General features: G+C 47.5%; 1 protein-coding gene across 1 annotated transcript in view; it reads left to right on the forward strand.

Annotated features, from left to right (window-relative positions):
* Nucleotides 1-13319, forward strand: part of LOC125454384 (E3 ubiquitin-protein ligase MARCHF4-like) — a 177704-nt gene extending 164385 nt beyond the window's left edge. The window contains exon 4 of the mRNA XM_048535075.2: nucleotides 12402-13319. Within this exon, the coding sequence (XP_048391032.1) occupies nucleotides 12402-12724 (323 nt within the window). The 3' untranslated portion in view covers nucleotides 12725-13319. The remainder of the gene's footprint in view (nucleotides 1-12401) is intronic.
* The last annotated feature ends 539 nt before the right edge of the window (nucleotides 13320-13858 follow it).

The following is a 13858-nucleotide window of genomic DNA, read 5'->3' on the forward strand; positions in this document are numbered from 1 at the left end:
TGCTGCTTCTTCAAACTTATTCCCACCATCTTCACACATTTGCTAATTTTGTTGATGGCTGTGTCTCGTCAAATCCTGTCTCTGCCTCTCCCTCTTCTCTCCCTTTCCTCCCTTCACTCACCACCACCACCCACTCCTGTCCACGGGGCCCTTAACACATCTGTCTAAAACATATCAATGCCTCTACTGTAAACTATTGCCCTGTCTCCAATATCTCTTGCCCCTTCATTGTCCTTGAATGTTTTCTTACTTCCTGAATCCCAACTTGTCATTCCCAGAACTCCACGTTTGAATTCCTTTGATCAGATTTTTGTTCATGCCATTGTTTCAAATATTGATGTGAAATATTCAGTTTAGATCATAATCATCCCCTTTTACTCCATATATAGACGACCTTACTGAACTTGAAGAGCTCCTATTCTCTCCCTAGTTACTCTTTTGCTCTTCATGTGTTTGCACATGAAGCTTCTGGCAGATAACGTGTGCCAATTCATGCTAATGGCATCATCACCTCACCTACAAGCAGAAGCGGGAGAAGGAGGAAATTAGAAATTGGTGACCAATTTCACTGCTGAATGCAGATTACACAATTCTGTTTTAGAACATAGAACATAGAACAGTACAGCACAGAACAGGCACTTCAGCCCACAATGTTGTGCCGACCATTGATCCTCATGTATGCACCCTCAAATTTCTGTGACCATATACATGTCCAGCAGTCTCTTAAATGACCCCAATGACCTTGCTTCCACAACTGCTGCTGGCAACGCATTCCATGCTCTCACAACTCTCTGCGTAAAGAACCTGCCTCTGACATCCCCTCTATACTTTCCACCAACCAGCTTAAAACTATGACCCCTCGTGCTAGCCATTTCTGCTCTGGGAAATAGTCCCTGGCTATCAACTCTATTTATGCCTCTCATTATCTTGTACACCTCAATTAGGTCCCCTCTCCTCCTCCTTTTCTCCAATGAAAAGAGACCGAGCTCAGTCAACCTCTCTTCATAAGATAAGCCCTCCAGTCCAGGCAGCATCCTGGTAAACCTCCTCTGAACCCTCTCCAAAGCATCCACATCTTTCCTATAATAGGGCGCCCAGAACTGGACGCAGTATTCCAAGTGCGGTCTAACCAAAGCTTTATAGAGCTGCAACAAGATGTCACGACTCTTAAACTCAATCCCCCTGTTAATGAAAGCCAAAACACGATATGCTTTCTTAACAACCCTGTCCACTTGGGTGGCCATTTTAAGGGATCTATGTATCTGCACACCAAGATCCCTCTGTTCCTCCACGCTGCCAAGAATCCTATCCTTAATCCTGTACTCAGCTTTCAAATTCGACCTTCCAAAATGTATCACCTCGCATTTATCCAGGTTGAACTCCATCTGCCACCTCTCAGCCCATCTCTGCATCCTGTCAATGTCCCGCTGCAGCCTACAACAGCCCTCTACACTGTCAACGACACCTCCGACCTTTGTGTCGTCTGCAAACTTGCTGACCCATCCTTCAATCCCCTCATCCAAGTCATTAATAAAAATTAGAAACAGTAGAGGCCCAAGGACAGAGCCCTGTGGAACCCCACTCACCACTGACTTCCAGGCAGAATACTTTCCTTCTACTACCACTCGCTGTCTTCTGTTGGCCAGCCAATTCTGTATCCAAGCAGCTAAGTTCCCCTGTATCCCATTCCTCCTGACCTTCTGAATGAGCCTACCATGGGGAACCTTATCAAATGCCTTACTGAAGTCCATATACACCACATCCACAGCTCGACCCTCATCAACTTTTCTAGTCACATCCTCAAAAAACTCGATAAGGTTTGTAAGGCATGACCTACCCCTCACAAAGCCGTGTTGACTGTATTTGATGAAGCCATGCTCTTCCAGATGGTCATAAATCTTATCCCTCAGAATCCTTTCTAACACCTTGCAGACGACAGACGTGAGACTTATCGGTCTATAATTGCCGGGGATTTCCCTATTTCCTTCCTTGAAGAGAGGAATTACATTTGCCTCTCTCCAGTCCTCAGGTACGACTCCAGTGGAGAGCGAGGATGCAAAGATCTTCGCAAGTGGCGAAGCAATTGCATTTCTCGCTTCCCAAAGCAGCCGAGGACAAATCTGATCCGGGCCTGGCGACTTGTCAATCTTACTGTTTGACAAAATTTTCAGCACATCAGCTTCCTCTATTTCTATCCATTCCAGCATGCACACCTGCTCTTCAAAGGTTTCATTCACTACAAAGTTTGTTTCTTTCATAAAGACAGAAGCAAAAAACTCATTTAGGGCTTCCCCTACCTCCTCAGGCTCCACACACAAGTTCTCTATGCTATCCCTGATCGGCCCTACTCTTTCTTTGATCATTCTCTTATTCCTCACGTAAGTGTAAAATGCCTTTGTGTTTTCCCGGATTCCTTCTGCCAAGCCTTTCTCGTGCCCCCTCCTGGCTCTCCTCAGACCATTTTTGAGCTCCTTCCTTGCCTGCATGTAATCCTCTCTAGCTGAACTTGACCCTAGCTTCCTCCACCTTATGTAAGCTACCTTCTTCCTTTTCACAAGAAGCTCCACCGCTCTCGTCATCCAAGGTTCCTTTATCTTACCCCTTCTTGCCTGTCTCAGAGGGACATATTTACTCATCACTCCCCACAACTGTTCCTTAAACAGTCTCCACATGTCTATAGTTCCCTTACCATGGAACAACTGCTCCCAGTCCATGCTTCCTAACTCATGTCTAATCGCATCATAGTTTCCTCTTCCCCAATTAAATATCCTCCCATTTTGCCTAATCCTCTCCTTCTCCATAGCTATGTAGAATGTGAGGCAGTTATGGTCACTATCACCAAAATGCTCTCCCACCACAAGATCTGATACCTGCCCCGGCTCGTTTCCGAGCACCAAGTCTAGAATGGCCTCTCCCCTCGTCGGCCTGTCAACGTACTGCGTTAGGAGACCCTCCTGAACACACCTTACAAAAACAGCTCCATTCAAATCTTCTGCTCGAAGGAGGTTCCAATCAATATTAGGAAAGTTAAAGTCACCCATTACAACAACCGTACTGCGACCACACTTTTCCAAAATCTGTCGACCTATGCTTTCTTCAATCTCCCTGCTGCTATTGGGGGGCCTGTAGTAAACCCCTAACGAGGTGACTACTCCCTTGCTGTTCCTAATTTCCACCCATACTGACTCAGTAGGCAGATCTTCCTCGACAATGGAAGCTTCTGTAGCTGTGATACCCTCTCTGATTAGTAGTGCTACACCCCCTCCTCTTTTTCCCCCCCTCCCTATTCTTTTTAAATGTTCTAAACCCTGGAAGATCCAGCAACCATTCCTGCCCATGAGAAACCCATGTCTCTGTTATGGCCACAACATCATAGCACCAGGTACTGATCCATGCTCTAAGTTCATCACTTTTATTCCTGATACTCCTTGCATTAAAGCAAACACACTTTAACCGATCCCTTGGTTCCTTCCCAGGAAAATCCTTCCCACTAGCTGGTCTACCTCTTGCTACTGCCTCACCTGCATCAACGCTCAGCTCTGGTATACAGCTCAGGTTCCCACCCCCCTGCCATACTAGTTTAAACCCTCTCGAACTACTCGAGCAAACCTTCCACCCAGGACATTGGTCCCCTTCCAGTTCAGATGCAACCCGTCCTTCTTGTACAGGTCCCACCTTCCCCAGAAGGTATCCCAATTATCTACATATCTGAAGCCCTCCCTCCTACACCAGCTGCGTAGCCACGTGTTCAGCTGCGCCCGCTCCCTGTTCCTCACCTCGCTATTTCGTGGCACCGGTAGTAAACCAGAGAACACTACTCTGATCGTCCTGCTCTGCAGCTTCCATCCTAACTCCCTGAAATCACTTTTTATATCCTCAATCCTATTTCTGGCTATATCATTTGTGCCAATATGTAACACGATTTCTGGCTGTTCGCCCTCCCCTTTTAGAACCTTATACACCCGATCGGAGACGTCCCGGACCCTGGCACCAGGGAGGCAACATACCTTCCGGGAATCCCGATCTTGACCAATCTCCTGTCGATTCCCCTAACTATCGAGTCCCCTACCACGAGTACTTTTCTATTCTGCCCCCTATGCATTGCCTATGTGAGGCAGAAACTAAGCTAATGGGACCACCGCTGTTTCTTCATTATGGATAAAACCTGGTAATCAGGTGTGAAGTACTCTTGGTGTTGCTGCATGTGATTCAGGTCTGACCTGTCGTCCAAACCTACACCTTTGCAGTAACCTGAACCATCTTCCACTTCATCTGGAGATCTAAGATGGACCATGTCCTCAGGGACACTATATCCAAAACTCTGGATAAGGGAAGGAAGGCATACTCAATGTCATTCCCGTCCCGATGGCCATCTTTGTTTGTGGCTGCATCAAGCTGGTGTAGACCCTTGGTGCACAATCACTATGTGTCAACCCTATGTTGCGAAGGATCTGTCTGGCCTTGGCAGTGCATAACGCTCCAAGTAGTTGGATCGTTATGTATCACCTGCCCTTTGTGGAAAAAATTGTAAAGAAAAACATCTTTGTCTACAATTCCACCAGGAATTGGCCAGCTCATAAGACCCTGCAAGAAAAGGAGAGGGTAGATCGTTTTGTGTGGTTCCCTGTGCAGCTTGTCAAAGTAATTTAGTGGAATTCCCATCTCCAGAACTTTCCAACAAGCAATAAGACATAGCTTGGCTGCTGGTGAGAAAGGGACTGCCCATTAGATCCTTCATGAATACATGCATCTCTGTGTGCCACTGCATACTGCCCTCGAAGCAGCTGCACTGGCAAAGAGACTATCACACATCTCCTTTAAGAATGTGCCTTTGCAAAAAAGATCCAGAGAGAGATGCAGAGAGAAGGGTCTAGGCCCGAAACGTCAGCTTTTGTGCTCCTGAGATGCTGCTTGGCCTGCTGTGTTCATCCAGCCTCACATTTTATTACCAGAGAGAGATGCAGTGGTTTCTGTCCATGTTCATCCTGAGCAATTCCGTGATGCAGGACTCTTGGCTGTACAGTCTTGTCCCGGGACGCACACCAAGACAAATATCAACTGCACCTGGTGTACCTTCAATTTGGTGAAAGAAGCTCTTTATTCTGTCTGAAACTTGTTCATCTTCGAATGTAAAGTGTTGAACTTGACTGAGTGTTGCAGACTGGCAAATTCCAAAATCCAGGACTATATGTTGAGGCGCTCTCTGAAGCTGGAGTCAGGGAAAGTCCCAGATTATTGGAAAATTGCTGTTGTAACCCCTTGTTTAAGAAAGGATCAAGGCAAAAGATGGAAAATTATAGGCCGATTAGCCTAACGTCGGTAGTTAGTAAAATTCTACAATCCATTGTCAAGGATGAGATTTCTAAATTCCTGGAAGTGCAGGGTCAGATTAAAACAAGTCAGCATAGATTCAGTAAGGGGAGGTGGTGCCTGACAAACCTGTTAGGATTCTTTGAAGAGGTAACAAGTATGTTAGACCGGGGAAACCCAGTAGATGTTATCTATCTAGACTTCCAAAAGGCCTTTGATACGGTGCCTCACGGGAGGCTGCTGAACAAGGTGAGGACCCATGGTGTTTGAGGCAAGCTACTGGCTTGGATTGAGGACTGGTTGTCTGACAGAAGGCAGAGAGTTGGGATATAAGGCTCTTTTTCGGGATGGCAACCGGTGACGAGTGATGTCCCGCAGGGTTCAGTGTTGGGGCCGCAGCAGCTCACCTTGTATATTAATGATCTAGATGAAGGGACTGGGGACATTCTGGCGAAGTTTGCTGATAGTACAAAGATAGGTGGACAGGGAGGCAGCACTGAGGAGGTGGGGAAGCTGCAGAAAGATTTAGACAGTTTAGGACAGTGGTCCAGAAAATGGCTGATGAAATTCAATGTGAGTAAATGTGAGGTTTTGCACTTTGGAAAAAAGAATACATGCATGGACTATTTTCTAAATGGTGAGAAAATTCGTAAAGCAGAAGTACAAAGGGATCTGGGAGTATTGGTCCAGGATTGTCTAAAAGTTAATTTGCAGGTAGAGTCCGTGATTGAGAAAGCGAATATAATGTTGTCCCTCCAAAACCTTCCTATTCTTCTACCCATCCAGATGCCTTTTAAACGTTGTAATTGTACCAGCCTCTACCACTTCCTCTGGCAGCTCATTCCATTCACTCACCACCCTCTGCGTGAAAAAGCTGCCCCTTAAGTCCCTTTTATATGTTTCCCTTCTCACCTTAAACCTCTACCCTACTCTTGGGAAAAGACCTTGGCTATTCACTCTATCCAAACCCCTCATGATTTTATAAATGTCTATAAGGTCACCTCTTAACCTCTGATGTTCTCGGGAAAATAGCCCCAGCCGACTCAGCTTTCCCTGTAGCTCAGACCCTCCAAATATTGTAACATCCTTGTAAATCTTTTCTGCGCCATTTCAAGTTTAACACCCATCTTATAGCAGAGAGACCAGAATTGAATGCAGTATTCCAAATGTTGCTGAACCAATGTCCCGTATAGCAGCAACATGACATCCCAACGCCTATACTCAATGCACTGACTGACCAGTAGAAGCAAGTATACTAAACACCTTCTTCACTCTCCTATCTACCTGTGAACTAACTGCGTCCAAGGTCTCTTTTTTTGGCAACAGTCCCCAGGACCATACCATTAAATATATAATTCCTGTCCTGATTTGACTTACCAAAATGCAGCACCTTATTTATCTAAATTAAACTCCATCTCCCACTCCTTGGCCGATTGGCCCATCTGGTCAAGGTCCCATTATATTCTTAGATAACCTTCATCACTGTCCATGACACCATCAATTTTGGTGTCATTTGCAAACCTACTAGTCATTTCTCCTATATTCACATCCAAATGACAAAAAGCAGTGGACCCATCACTAAATCCATGCAGCATACCGCTGGTCAACAGGCCTTCAGGCTGTGAAACGACCCTCCATGATCACCCTCGCGATCTCCTATCTTTGATCCAATTTTGGATCCAAGTGTCTAGCTCTCCCTGAATTCCAGGTCTGCCAACCTTGCTGACCAGTCTACCATGTGGAACCTTGTTGAATGCCTTGCTTAAGTCTATATAGACATGCTTTGCCTAAATCAATCACCAATTTGTCACCTCTTCAAAAAACTTGATCAAGTTAGTAAGACACTATTTCCCACACGCAAAGCCATGTTGACTCTCCTTGATCAGTCCTTGCCTTTCCAAATACACGTAAATCCTATCCCTCAGAATCCTAGATAATAAAGTGTGAAGCTGGATGAACACAGCAGGCCAAGCAGCATCTCAGGCTAGCTTCTGTGCTCCTGAGATGCTGCTTGGCCTGCTGTGTTCATCCAGCTTCACACTTTATTATCTTGGATTCTCCAGTATCTGCAGTTCCCATTATCACTGACACATTTTAACCTCAAAATCCTCTCCAACAATTTACCAATGACTGATATCAGGCCCACCATTCTATAGTTTCTTGGCTTTGCCTTACTCACTTTCTTAAGTAATGGCACCATATTAGCTACCTTTCAGTCTTCCAGCACCTAACTTGTGGCTATCAAAAATATAAATATGTTGGTAAGGAGCCCAGCAGTAGCTTCCCTAGCTTTCCATAAAGTTCTGGGAAACACTTGATCATGTCGCCCATTTAACACAATTACATTACGGAGGATATAGACTGGCTGGTAAGATGGGCTGATCATTTTAAAATGGAATTCAATCTGGTTAAATTTGAGATAATGCACTTAGACAGGAGTATGAAGGCAAAACAATACATGGAGAATGTTAACACTTTAGGAAACACCGAGGATCAGACGGACATTAGTGTGCATGTCCACTGGTTCTGTAAGGTAACAGGACAAGCAGAAAACCTCTCCCCTGCAGAACGGGCAGCCCTCCGCTCCTCCGCTCCAACCCCAACCTCACCATCAAACCCGCAGACAAGGGTGGCGCAGTGGTAGTATGGCGCACTGACCTCTACATCGCCGAGGCCAGACGCCAACTCTCCGACACCACCTCCTACCGCCCCCTCGATCATGACCCCACACCCGAGCACCAAACCATCATCTCCAACACCATTCATGACCTCATCACCTCAGGGGACCTCCCACCCACAGCCTCCAACCTCTTTGTTCCCCAACCCCGCACGGCCCGTTTCTATCTCCTTCCCAAAATCCACAAACCTGCCTGCCCTGGTCGACCCATCGTCTCAGCCTCCTCCTGCCCCACCGAACTCATCTCCACCTATCTGGACTCCATTTTCTCCCCTTTGGTCCAGGAACTCCCTACCTACGTCCGTGACACCACCCACGCCCTCCACCTCCTCCAGGACTTCCAATTCCCTGGCCCCCAACACCTCATCTTCACCATGGACGTCCAGTCCCTATACACCTGCATTCCGCATGCAGTTGGCCTCAAGGCCTTCCGCTTCTTCCTGTCCCGCAGGCCCGACCAGTCCCCCTCCGCCAACACCCTCATCCGCCTAGCCGAACTCGTCCAGACCCTCAACAACTTCTCTTTTGACTCCTCCCACTTCCTACAGACTAAGGGGGTGGCCATGGGCACCCGCATGGGCCCCAGCTATGCCTGCCTCTTTGTAGGTTACGTGGAACAGTCCCTCTTCCGCACCTACACAGGCCCCAAACCCCACCTCTTCCTCCGGTACATTGATGACTGTATCGGCGCCGCCTCTTGCTCCCCAGAGGAGCTCGAACAGTCCATCCACTTCACCAACACCTTCCACCCCAACCTTCAGTTCACCTGGGCCATCTCCAGCACATCCCTCACCTTCCTGGACCTCTCAGTCTCCATCTCAGGCAACCAGCTTGTAACTGATGTCCATTTCAAGCCCACCAACTCCCACGGCTACCTAGAATACACCTCCTCCCACCCACCCTCCTGCAAAAATTCCATCCCCTATTCCCAATTCCTCCGCCTCCGCCGCATCTGCTCCCACAATAAGACATTCCACTCCCGCACATGCCAGATGTCCAAGTTTTTCAAGGACCGCAACTTTCCCCCCACAGTGATCGAGAACGCCCTTGACCGCGTCTCCCGTATTTCCCGCAACACATCCCTCACACCCCGCCCCCGCCACAACCGCCCAAAGAGGATCCCCCTCGTTCTCACACACCACCCCACCAACCTCCGGATACAACGCATCATCCTCCGACACTTCCGCCATCTACAATCCGACCCCACCACCCAAGACATTTTTCCATCCTCACCCCTGTCTGCTTTCCGGAGAGACCAATCTCTCCGTGACTCCCTTGTTCGCTTCACACTGCCCTCCAACCCCACCACACCCGGCACCTTCCCCTGCAACCGCAGGAAATGCTACACTTGCCCCCACACCTCCTCCCTCACCCCTATCCCAGGTCCCAAGATGACATTCCGCATTAAGCAGAGGTTCACCTGCACATCTGCCAATGTGGTATACTGCATCCACTGTACCCGGTGTGGCTTCCTCTACATTGGAGAAATCAAGCAGAGGCTTGGGGGCCGCTTTGCAGAACACCTCCGCTCAGTTCGCAACAAACAACTGCACCTCCCAGTCGCCAACCATTTCCACTACCCCTCCCATTCTTTAGATGACATGTCCATCATGGGCCTCCTGCAGTGCCACAATGATGCCACCCGAAGGTTGCAGGAACAGCAACTCATATTCCGCTTGGGAACCCTGCAGCCTAATGGTATCAATGTGGACTTCACCAGCTTCAAAATCTCCCCTTCCCCCACCGCATCCCTAAACCACCCCAGTTCGTCTCCTCCCCCCACTGCACCACACAACCAGCCCAGCTCTTCCCCTCCACCCACTGCATCCCAAAACCAGTCCAACCTGTCTCTGCCTCCCTAATCTGTTCTTCCTCTCACCCATCCCTTCCTCCCACCCCAAGCCGCACCCCCATCTACCTACTAACCTCATCCCACCTCCTTGACCTGTCCGTCTTCCCTGGACTGACCTATCCCCCCCTACCTCCCCACCTAAACTCTCTCCACCTATCTTCTTTTCTCTCCATCTTCGGTCCGCCTCCCCCTCTCTCCCTATTTATTCCAGAACCCTCACCCCATCCCCCTCTCTGATGAAGGGTCTAGGCCCGAAACGTCAGCTTTTGTGCTCCTGAGATGCTGCTTGGCCTGCTGTGTTCATCCAGCCTCACATTTTATTATCTTGGAATTCTCCAGCATCTGCAGTTCCCATTATCTCTGAACCATAATTCACTACACAGTTACAGATGTCATTCAAGTGAAACTCAAATGTAGAATAATATAAGGATTATTACAATTATGGGGCTTGACTGTACAAATATTTACAATACATTACTTCTTTAATTTATGGAATAAGAATAAAAGTCTGTTGCTCTTTATATTTTATGTTAAAATCACAGGATGGCTCCATTCAGCTCCTTGTTCATGCAGGCTCTCTGTAAAAGCACCTCAGTGAATCTGGACCGCAACTTCCCCCCACAGTGATCGAGAACGCCCTTGACCACGTCTCCCGTATTTCCCGCAACACATCCCTCACACCCCGCCCCCGCCACAACCGCCCCAAGAGGATCCCCCTCGTTCTCACACACCACCCTACCAACCTCCGGATACAACGCATTATCCTCCGACACTTCCGCCATTTACAATCCGACCCCACCACCCAAGACATTTTTCCATCCCCTCCCCTGTCAGCTTTCCGGAGAGACCACTCTCTCCGTGACTCCCTTGTTCGCTCCACACTGCCCTCCAACCCCACCACACCCGGCACCTTCCCCTGCAACCGCAGGAAATGCTACACGTGTCCCCACACCTCCTCCCTCACCCCCATCCCAGGCCCCAAGATGACATTCCACATTAAGCAGAGGTTCACCTGCACATCTGCCAATGTGGTATACTGCATCCACTGTACCCGGTGCGGCTGCCTCTACATTGGGGAAACCAAGCGGAGGCTTGGGGACCGCTTTGCAGAACACCTCCGCTCAGTCCGCAACAAACAACTGCACCTCCCAGTCGCAAACCATTTCCACTCCCCCTTCCATTCTCTAGATGACATGTCCATCATGGGCCTCCTGCAGTGCCACAATGATGCCACCCGAAGGTTGCAGGAACAGCAACTCATATTCCGCCTGGGAACCTTGCAGCCATATGGTATCAATGTGGACTTCACCAGCTTCAAAATCTCCCCTTCTCCTACTGCATCCCTAAACCAGCCCAGTTCGTCCCCTCCCCCCACTGCACCACACAACCAGCCCAGCTCTTCCCCCCCACCCACTGCGTCCCAAAACCAGTCCAACCTGTCTCTGCCTCCCTAACCGGTTCTTCCTCTCACCCATCCCTTCTTCCCACCCCAAGCCGCACCCCCAGCTACCTACTAACCTCATCCCACCTCCTTGACCTGTCTGTCTTCCCTGGACTGACCTATCCCCTCCCTACCTCCCCACCTACACTCTCTCCACCTATCTTCTTTACTCTCCATCTTCGGTCCGCCTCCCCCTCTCTCCCTATTTATTCCAGTTCCCTCCCCCCATCCCCCTCTCTGATGAAGGGTCTAGGCCCGAAACGTCAGCTTTTGTGCTCCTGAGATGCTGCTTGGCCTGCTGTGTTCATCCAGCCTCACATTTTATTATCTTGGAATTCTCCAGCATCTGCAGTTCCCATTATCAGTGAATCTCACTCCCCACTTCTCCTCCGCACCTCTGCCAATCTCTTCCCTTCAGATAATAGTCTACTTACCTTTTGAAAATCATGATTAAATCTTCTCCCTCACACTTCAGTCTGTGCATTCCAGACTGATTATTTGCTGCTCAGAAACATTTTATCTTGTCTCTGGTTCTTTTGCTGATTATTTAAAATCAGTGATCACTGATTGTCAAACTTTCCATCATTGGGAACAGCTTCCCCAACCCTTTCTACTCTGTCCAGATCCTTCTTGATTTTGAATATATTTGCGTGACAATCAGATAACCGTTTAAACAAAAAAACTCAATGATGTTGGGATTGGCAGGTAAAGATAATTATAAGATAATAAAATGTGAGGCTGGATGAACACAGCAGGCCAAGCAGCATCTCAGGAGCACAAAAGCTGACGTTTCGGGCCTAGACCCTTCATCAGAGCTCTGATGAAGGGTCTAGGCCCGAAACGTCAGCTTTTGTGCTCCTGAGATGCTGCTTGGCCTGCTGTGTTCATCCAGCCTCACATTTTATTATCTTGGAATTCTCCAGCATCTGCAGTTCCCATTATCTCTTATCAAAGATAATTATAAACTGTGATGTGGATCAAACACCAGCCCAGATACAGCAGGCTATATGGTTCAATTTAATATTAAAATTATAATGATTTTATCACAAGAAGTAATGTGTTGAACTGCTCAGCAGTAGTAAGCGTAATTTTTGCCTGCTGTTTCCATTCTGCCTATCCAGGTTTGATTATTCATGAGGGGCCATCTGTATATCGTATCTTTAAGCGTTGGCAAGCAGTTAACCAGCAATGGAAAGTACTGAACTATGAAAAGTCCAAGGATTTGGAGGATCAGAAAAGCAGCATGAACCGTAACAGGAACTCACGGACCGAAAGGTCATCTACAACACATAACAGTTCCAGAGGCAACCAGCCAATGGCAACCATGTCCGATCATCACTGTGCATACACTATTCTACACATTCTTAGCCATCTGAGGTCTAATGAACAGAGGCACCAACCAAATGCGAACAGAGAACTGGTGATGAGAGTGACCACAGTCTGAGGAAATGATTTGCTTTACGGATACCTTGATGAAGCATCTTAACATGGGAAATGATAGCACAGCAAGACTGAAGAGGTTGAGATTGAGAAGCTGATGGTAGTAGGACAACATTGGGCATCGTGAATCTACCAGGTCTATCAGTGAAAATGGGTTACGACTAAGGCTGCAGAATGGAAATTAATCCAGTTCATAAATCACAGTCACTGTATAATTTGAACTGCCTGTGAAATGAGATAAAAATGGCCACAACTGTTAAATAATTCTTTCAGCAACGTCTTATTCTTTCATTCAGAACCGACTGCCAGGTGGATTACTTAATTGTGATTCAGGCCTGATAGTCTTGTTCAGCAGATTGTTTTTATCATTACAATATTTCCATTGCCAAGACTTGATGACTGTACAAGACCATTCACAACCTGGTGTTGTACTTGACTCTGGATTGAACTACTGACCCAGGTTTATCCCCACCAAACCAGCAATTTAGAGCATGGCATCAGAGCTGGTTTTCACTCTTATCTAAATTCATGTGCTGGTGTAATTTTTATCCATGCCTTTGTTATGTTTTGCCTGTTCTTGTTCCTATGTATATAATACATCCTAGACTTTATTTAAATAATACTTTCCTGGCTGGCCTCCTACCTACCACTTTTTTTAAACTTGACAATTACAAATTTGTATTATAACTTGCACCAAATACCATAGCCTGATCACCCCATGCCTTAAAAGTATTCTGTGTTCTATGTTCTATGTGCAGGCTGGGTGGATTGGCCGTGCTAAATTGCCCCTTAGTGTCCAGAGATGTTTAAGTTAAGTGGGTTAGACATGGGAAATCAGGGGTAGGATAGTGGGTCTGGATGGGATGCTCTTCGGAGGGGCAGTGAGGACTTGTTGTGCCGAATGGCCTGTTTCCACACTGTAGTGATTCTATGATTATTCAATGACCTTGCCTCCTAAGGCAGAGTTCCATAGGGTCACTACTCTCAAAGAGAAAGAAAATTTCTGTTCTAAAAAGAGTGACCGCTAATTTTTAAACAGTTCCCTCTTTGTTCTCGACTGATCCACAAGAGAAACATCTTTTCCATGAACATCTTGTCAAGACCATTCAGGCCTTATGCAATTCAGTCAAGTCACCCT

The sequence above is a fragment of the Stegostoma tigrinum genome, chromosome 7 (assembly GCF_030684315.1).
Source record: "Stegostoma tigrinum isolate sSteTig4 chromosome 7, sSteTig4.hap1, whole genome shotgun sequence".
NCBI classification, from domain to species: domain Eukaryota; kingdom Metazoa; phylum Chordata; class Chondrichthyes; order Orectolobiformes; family Stegostomatidae; genus Stegostoma; species Stegostoma tigrinum.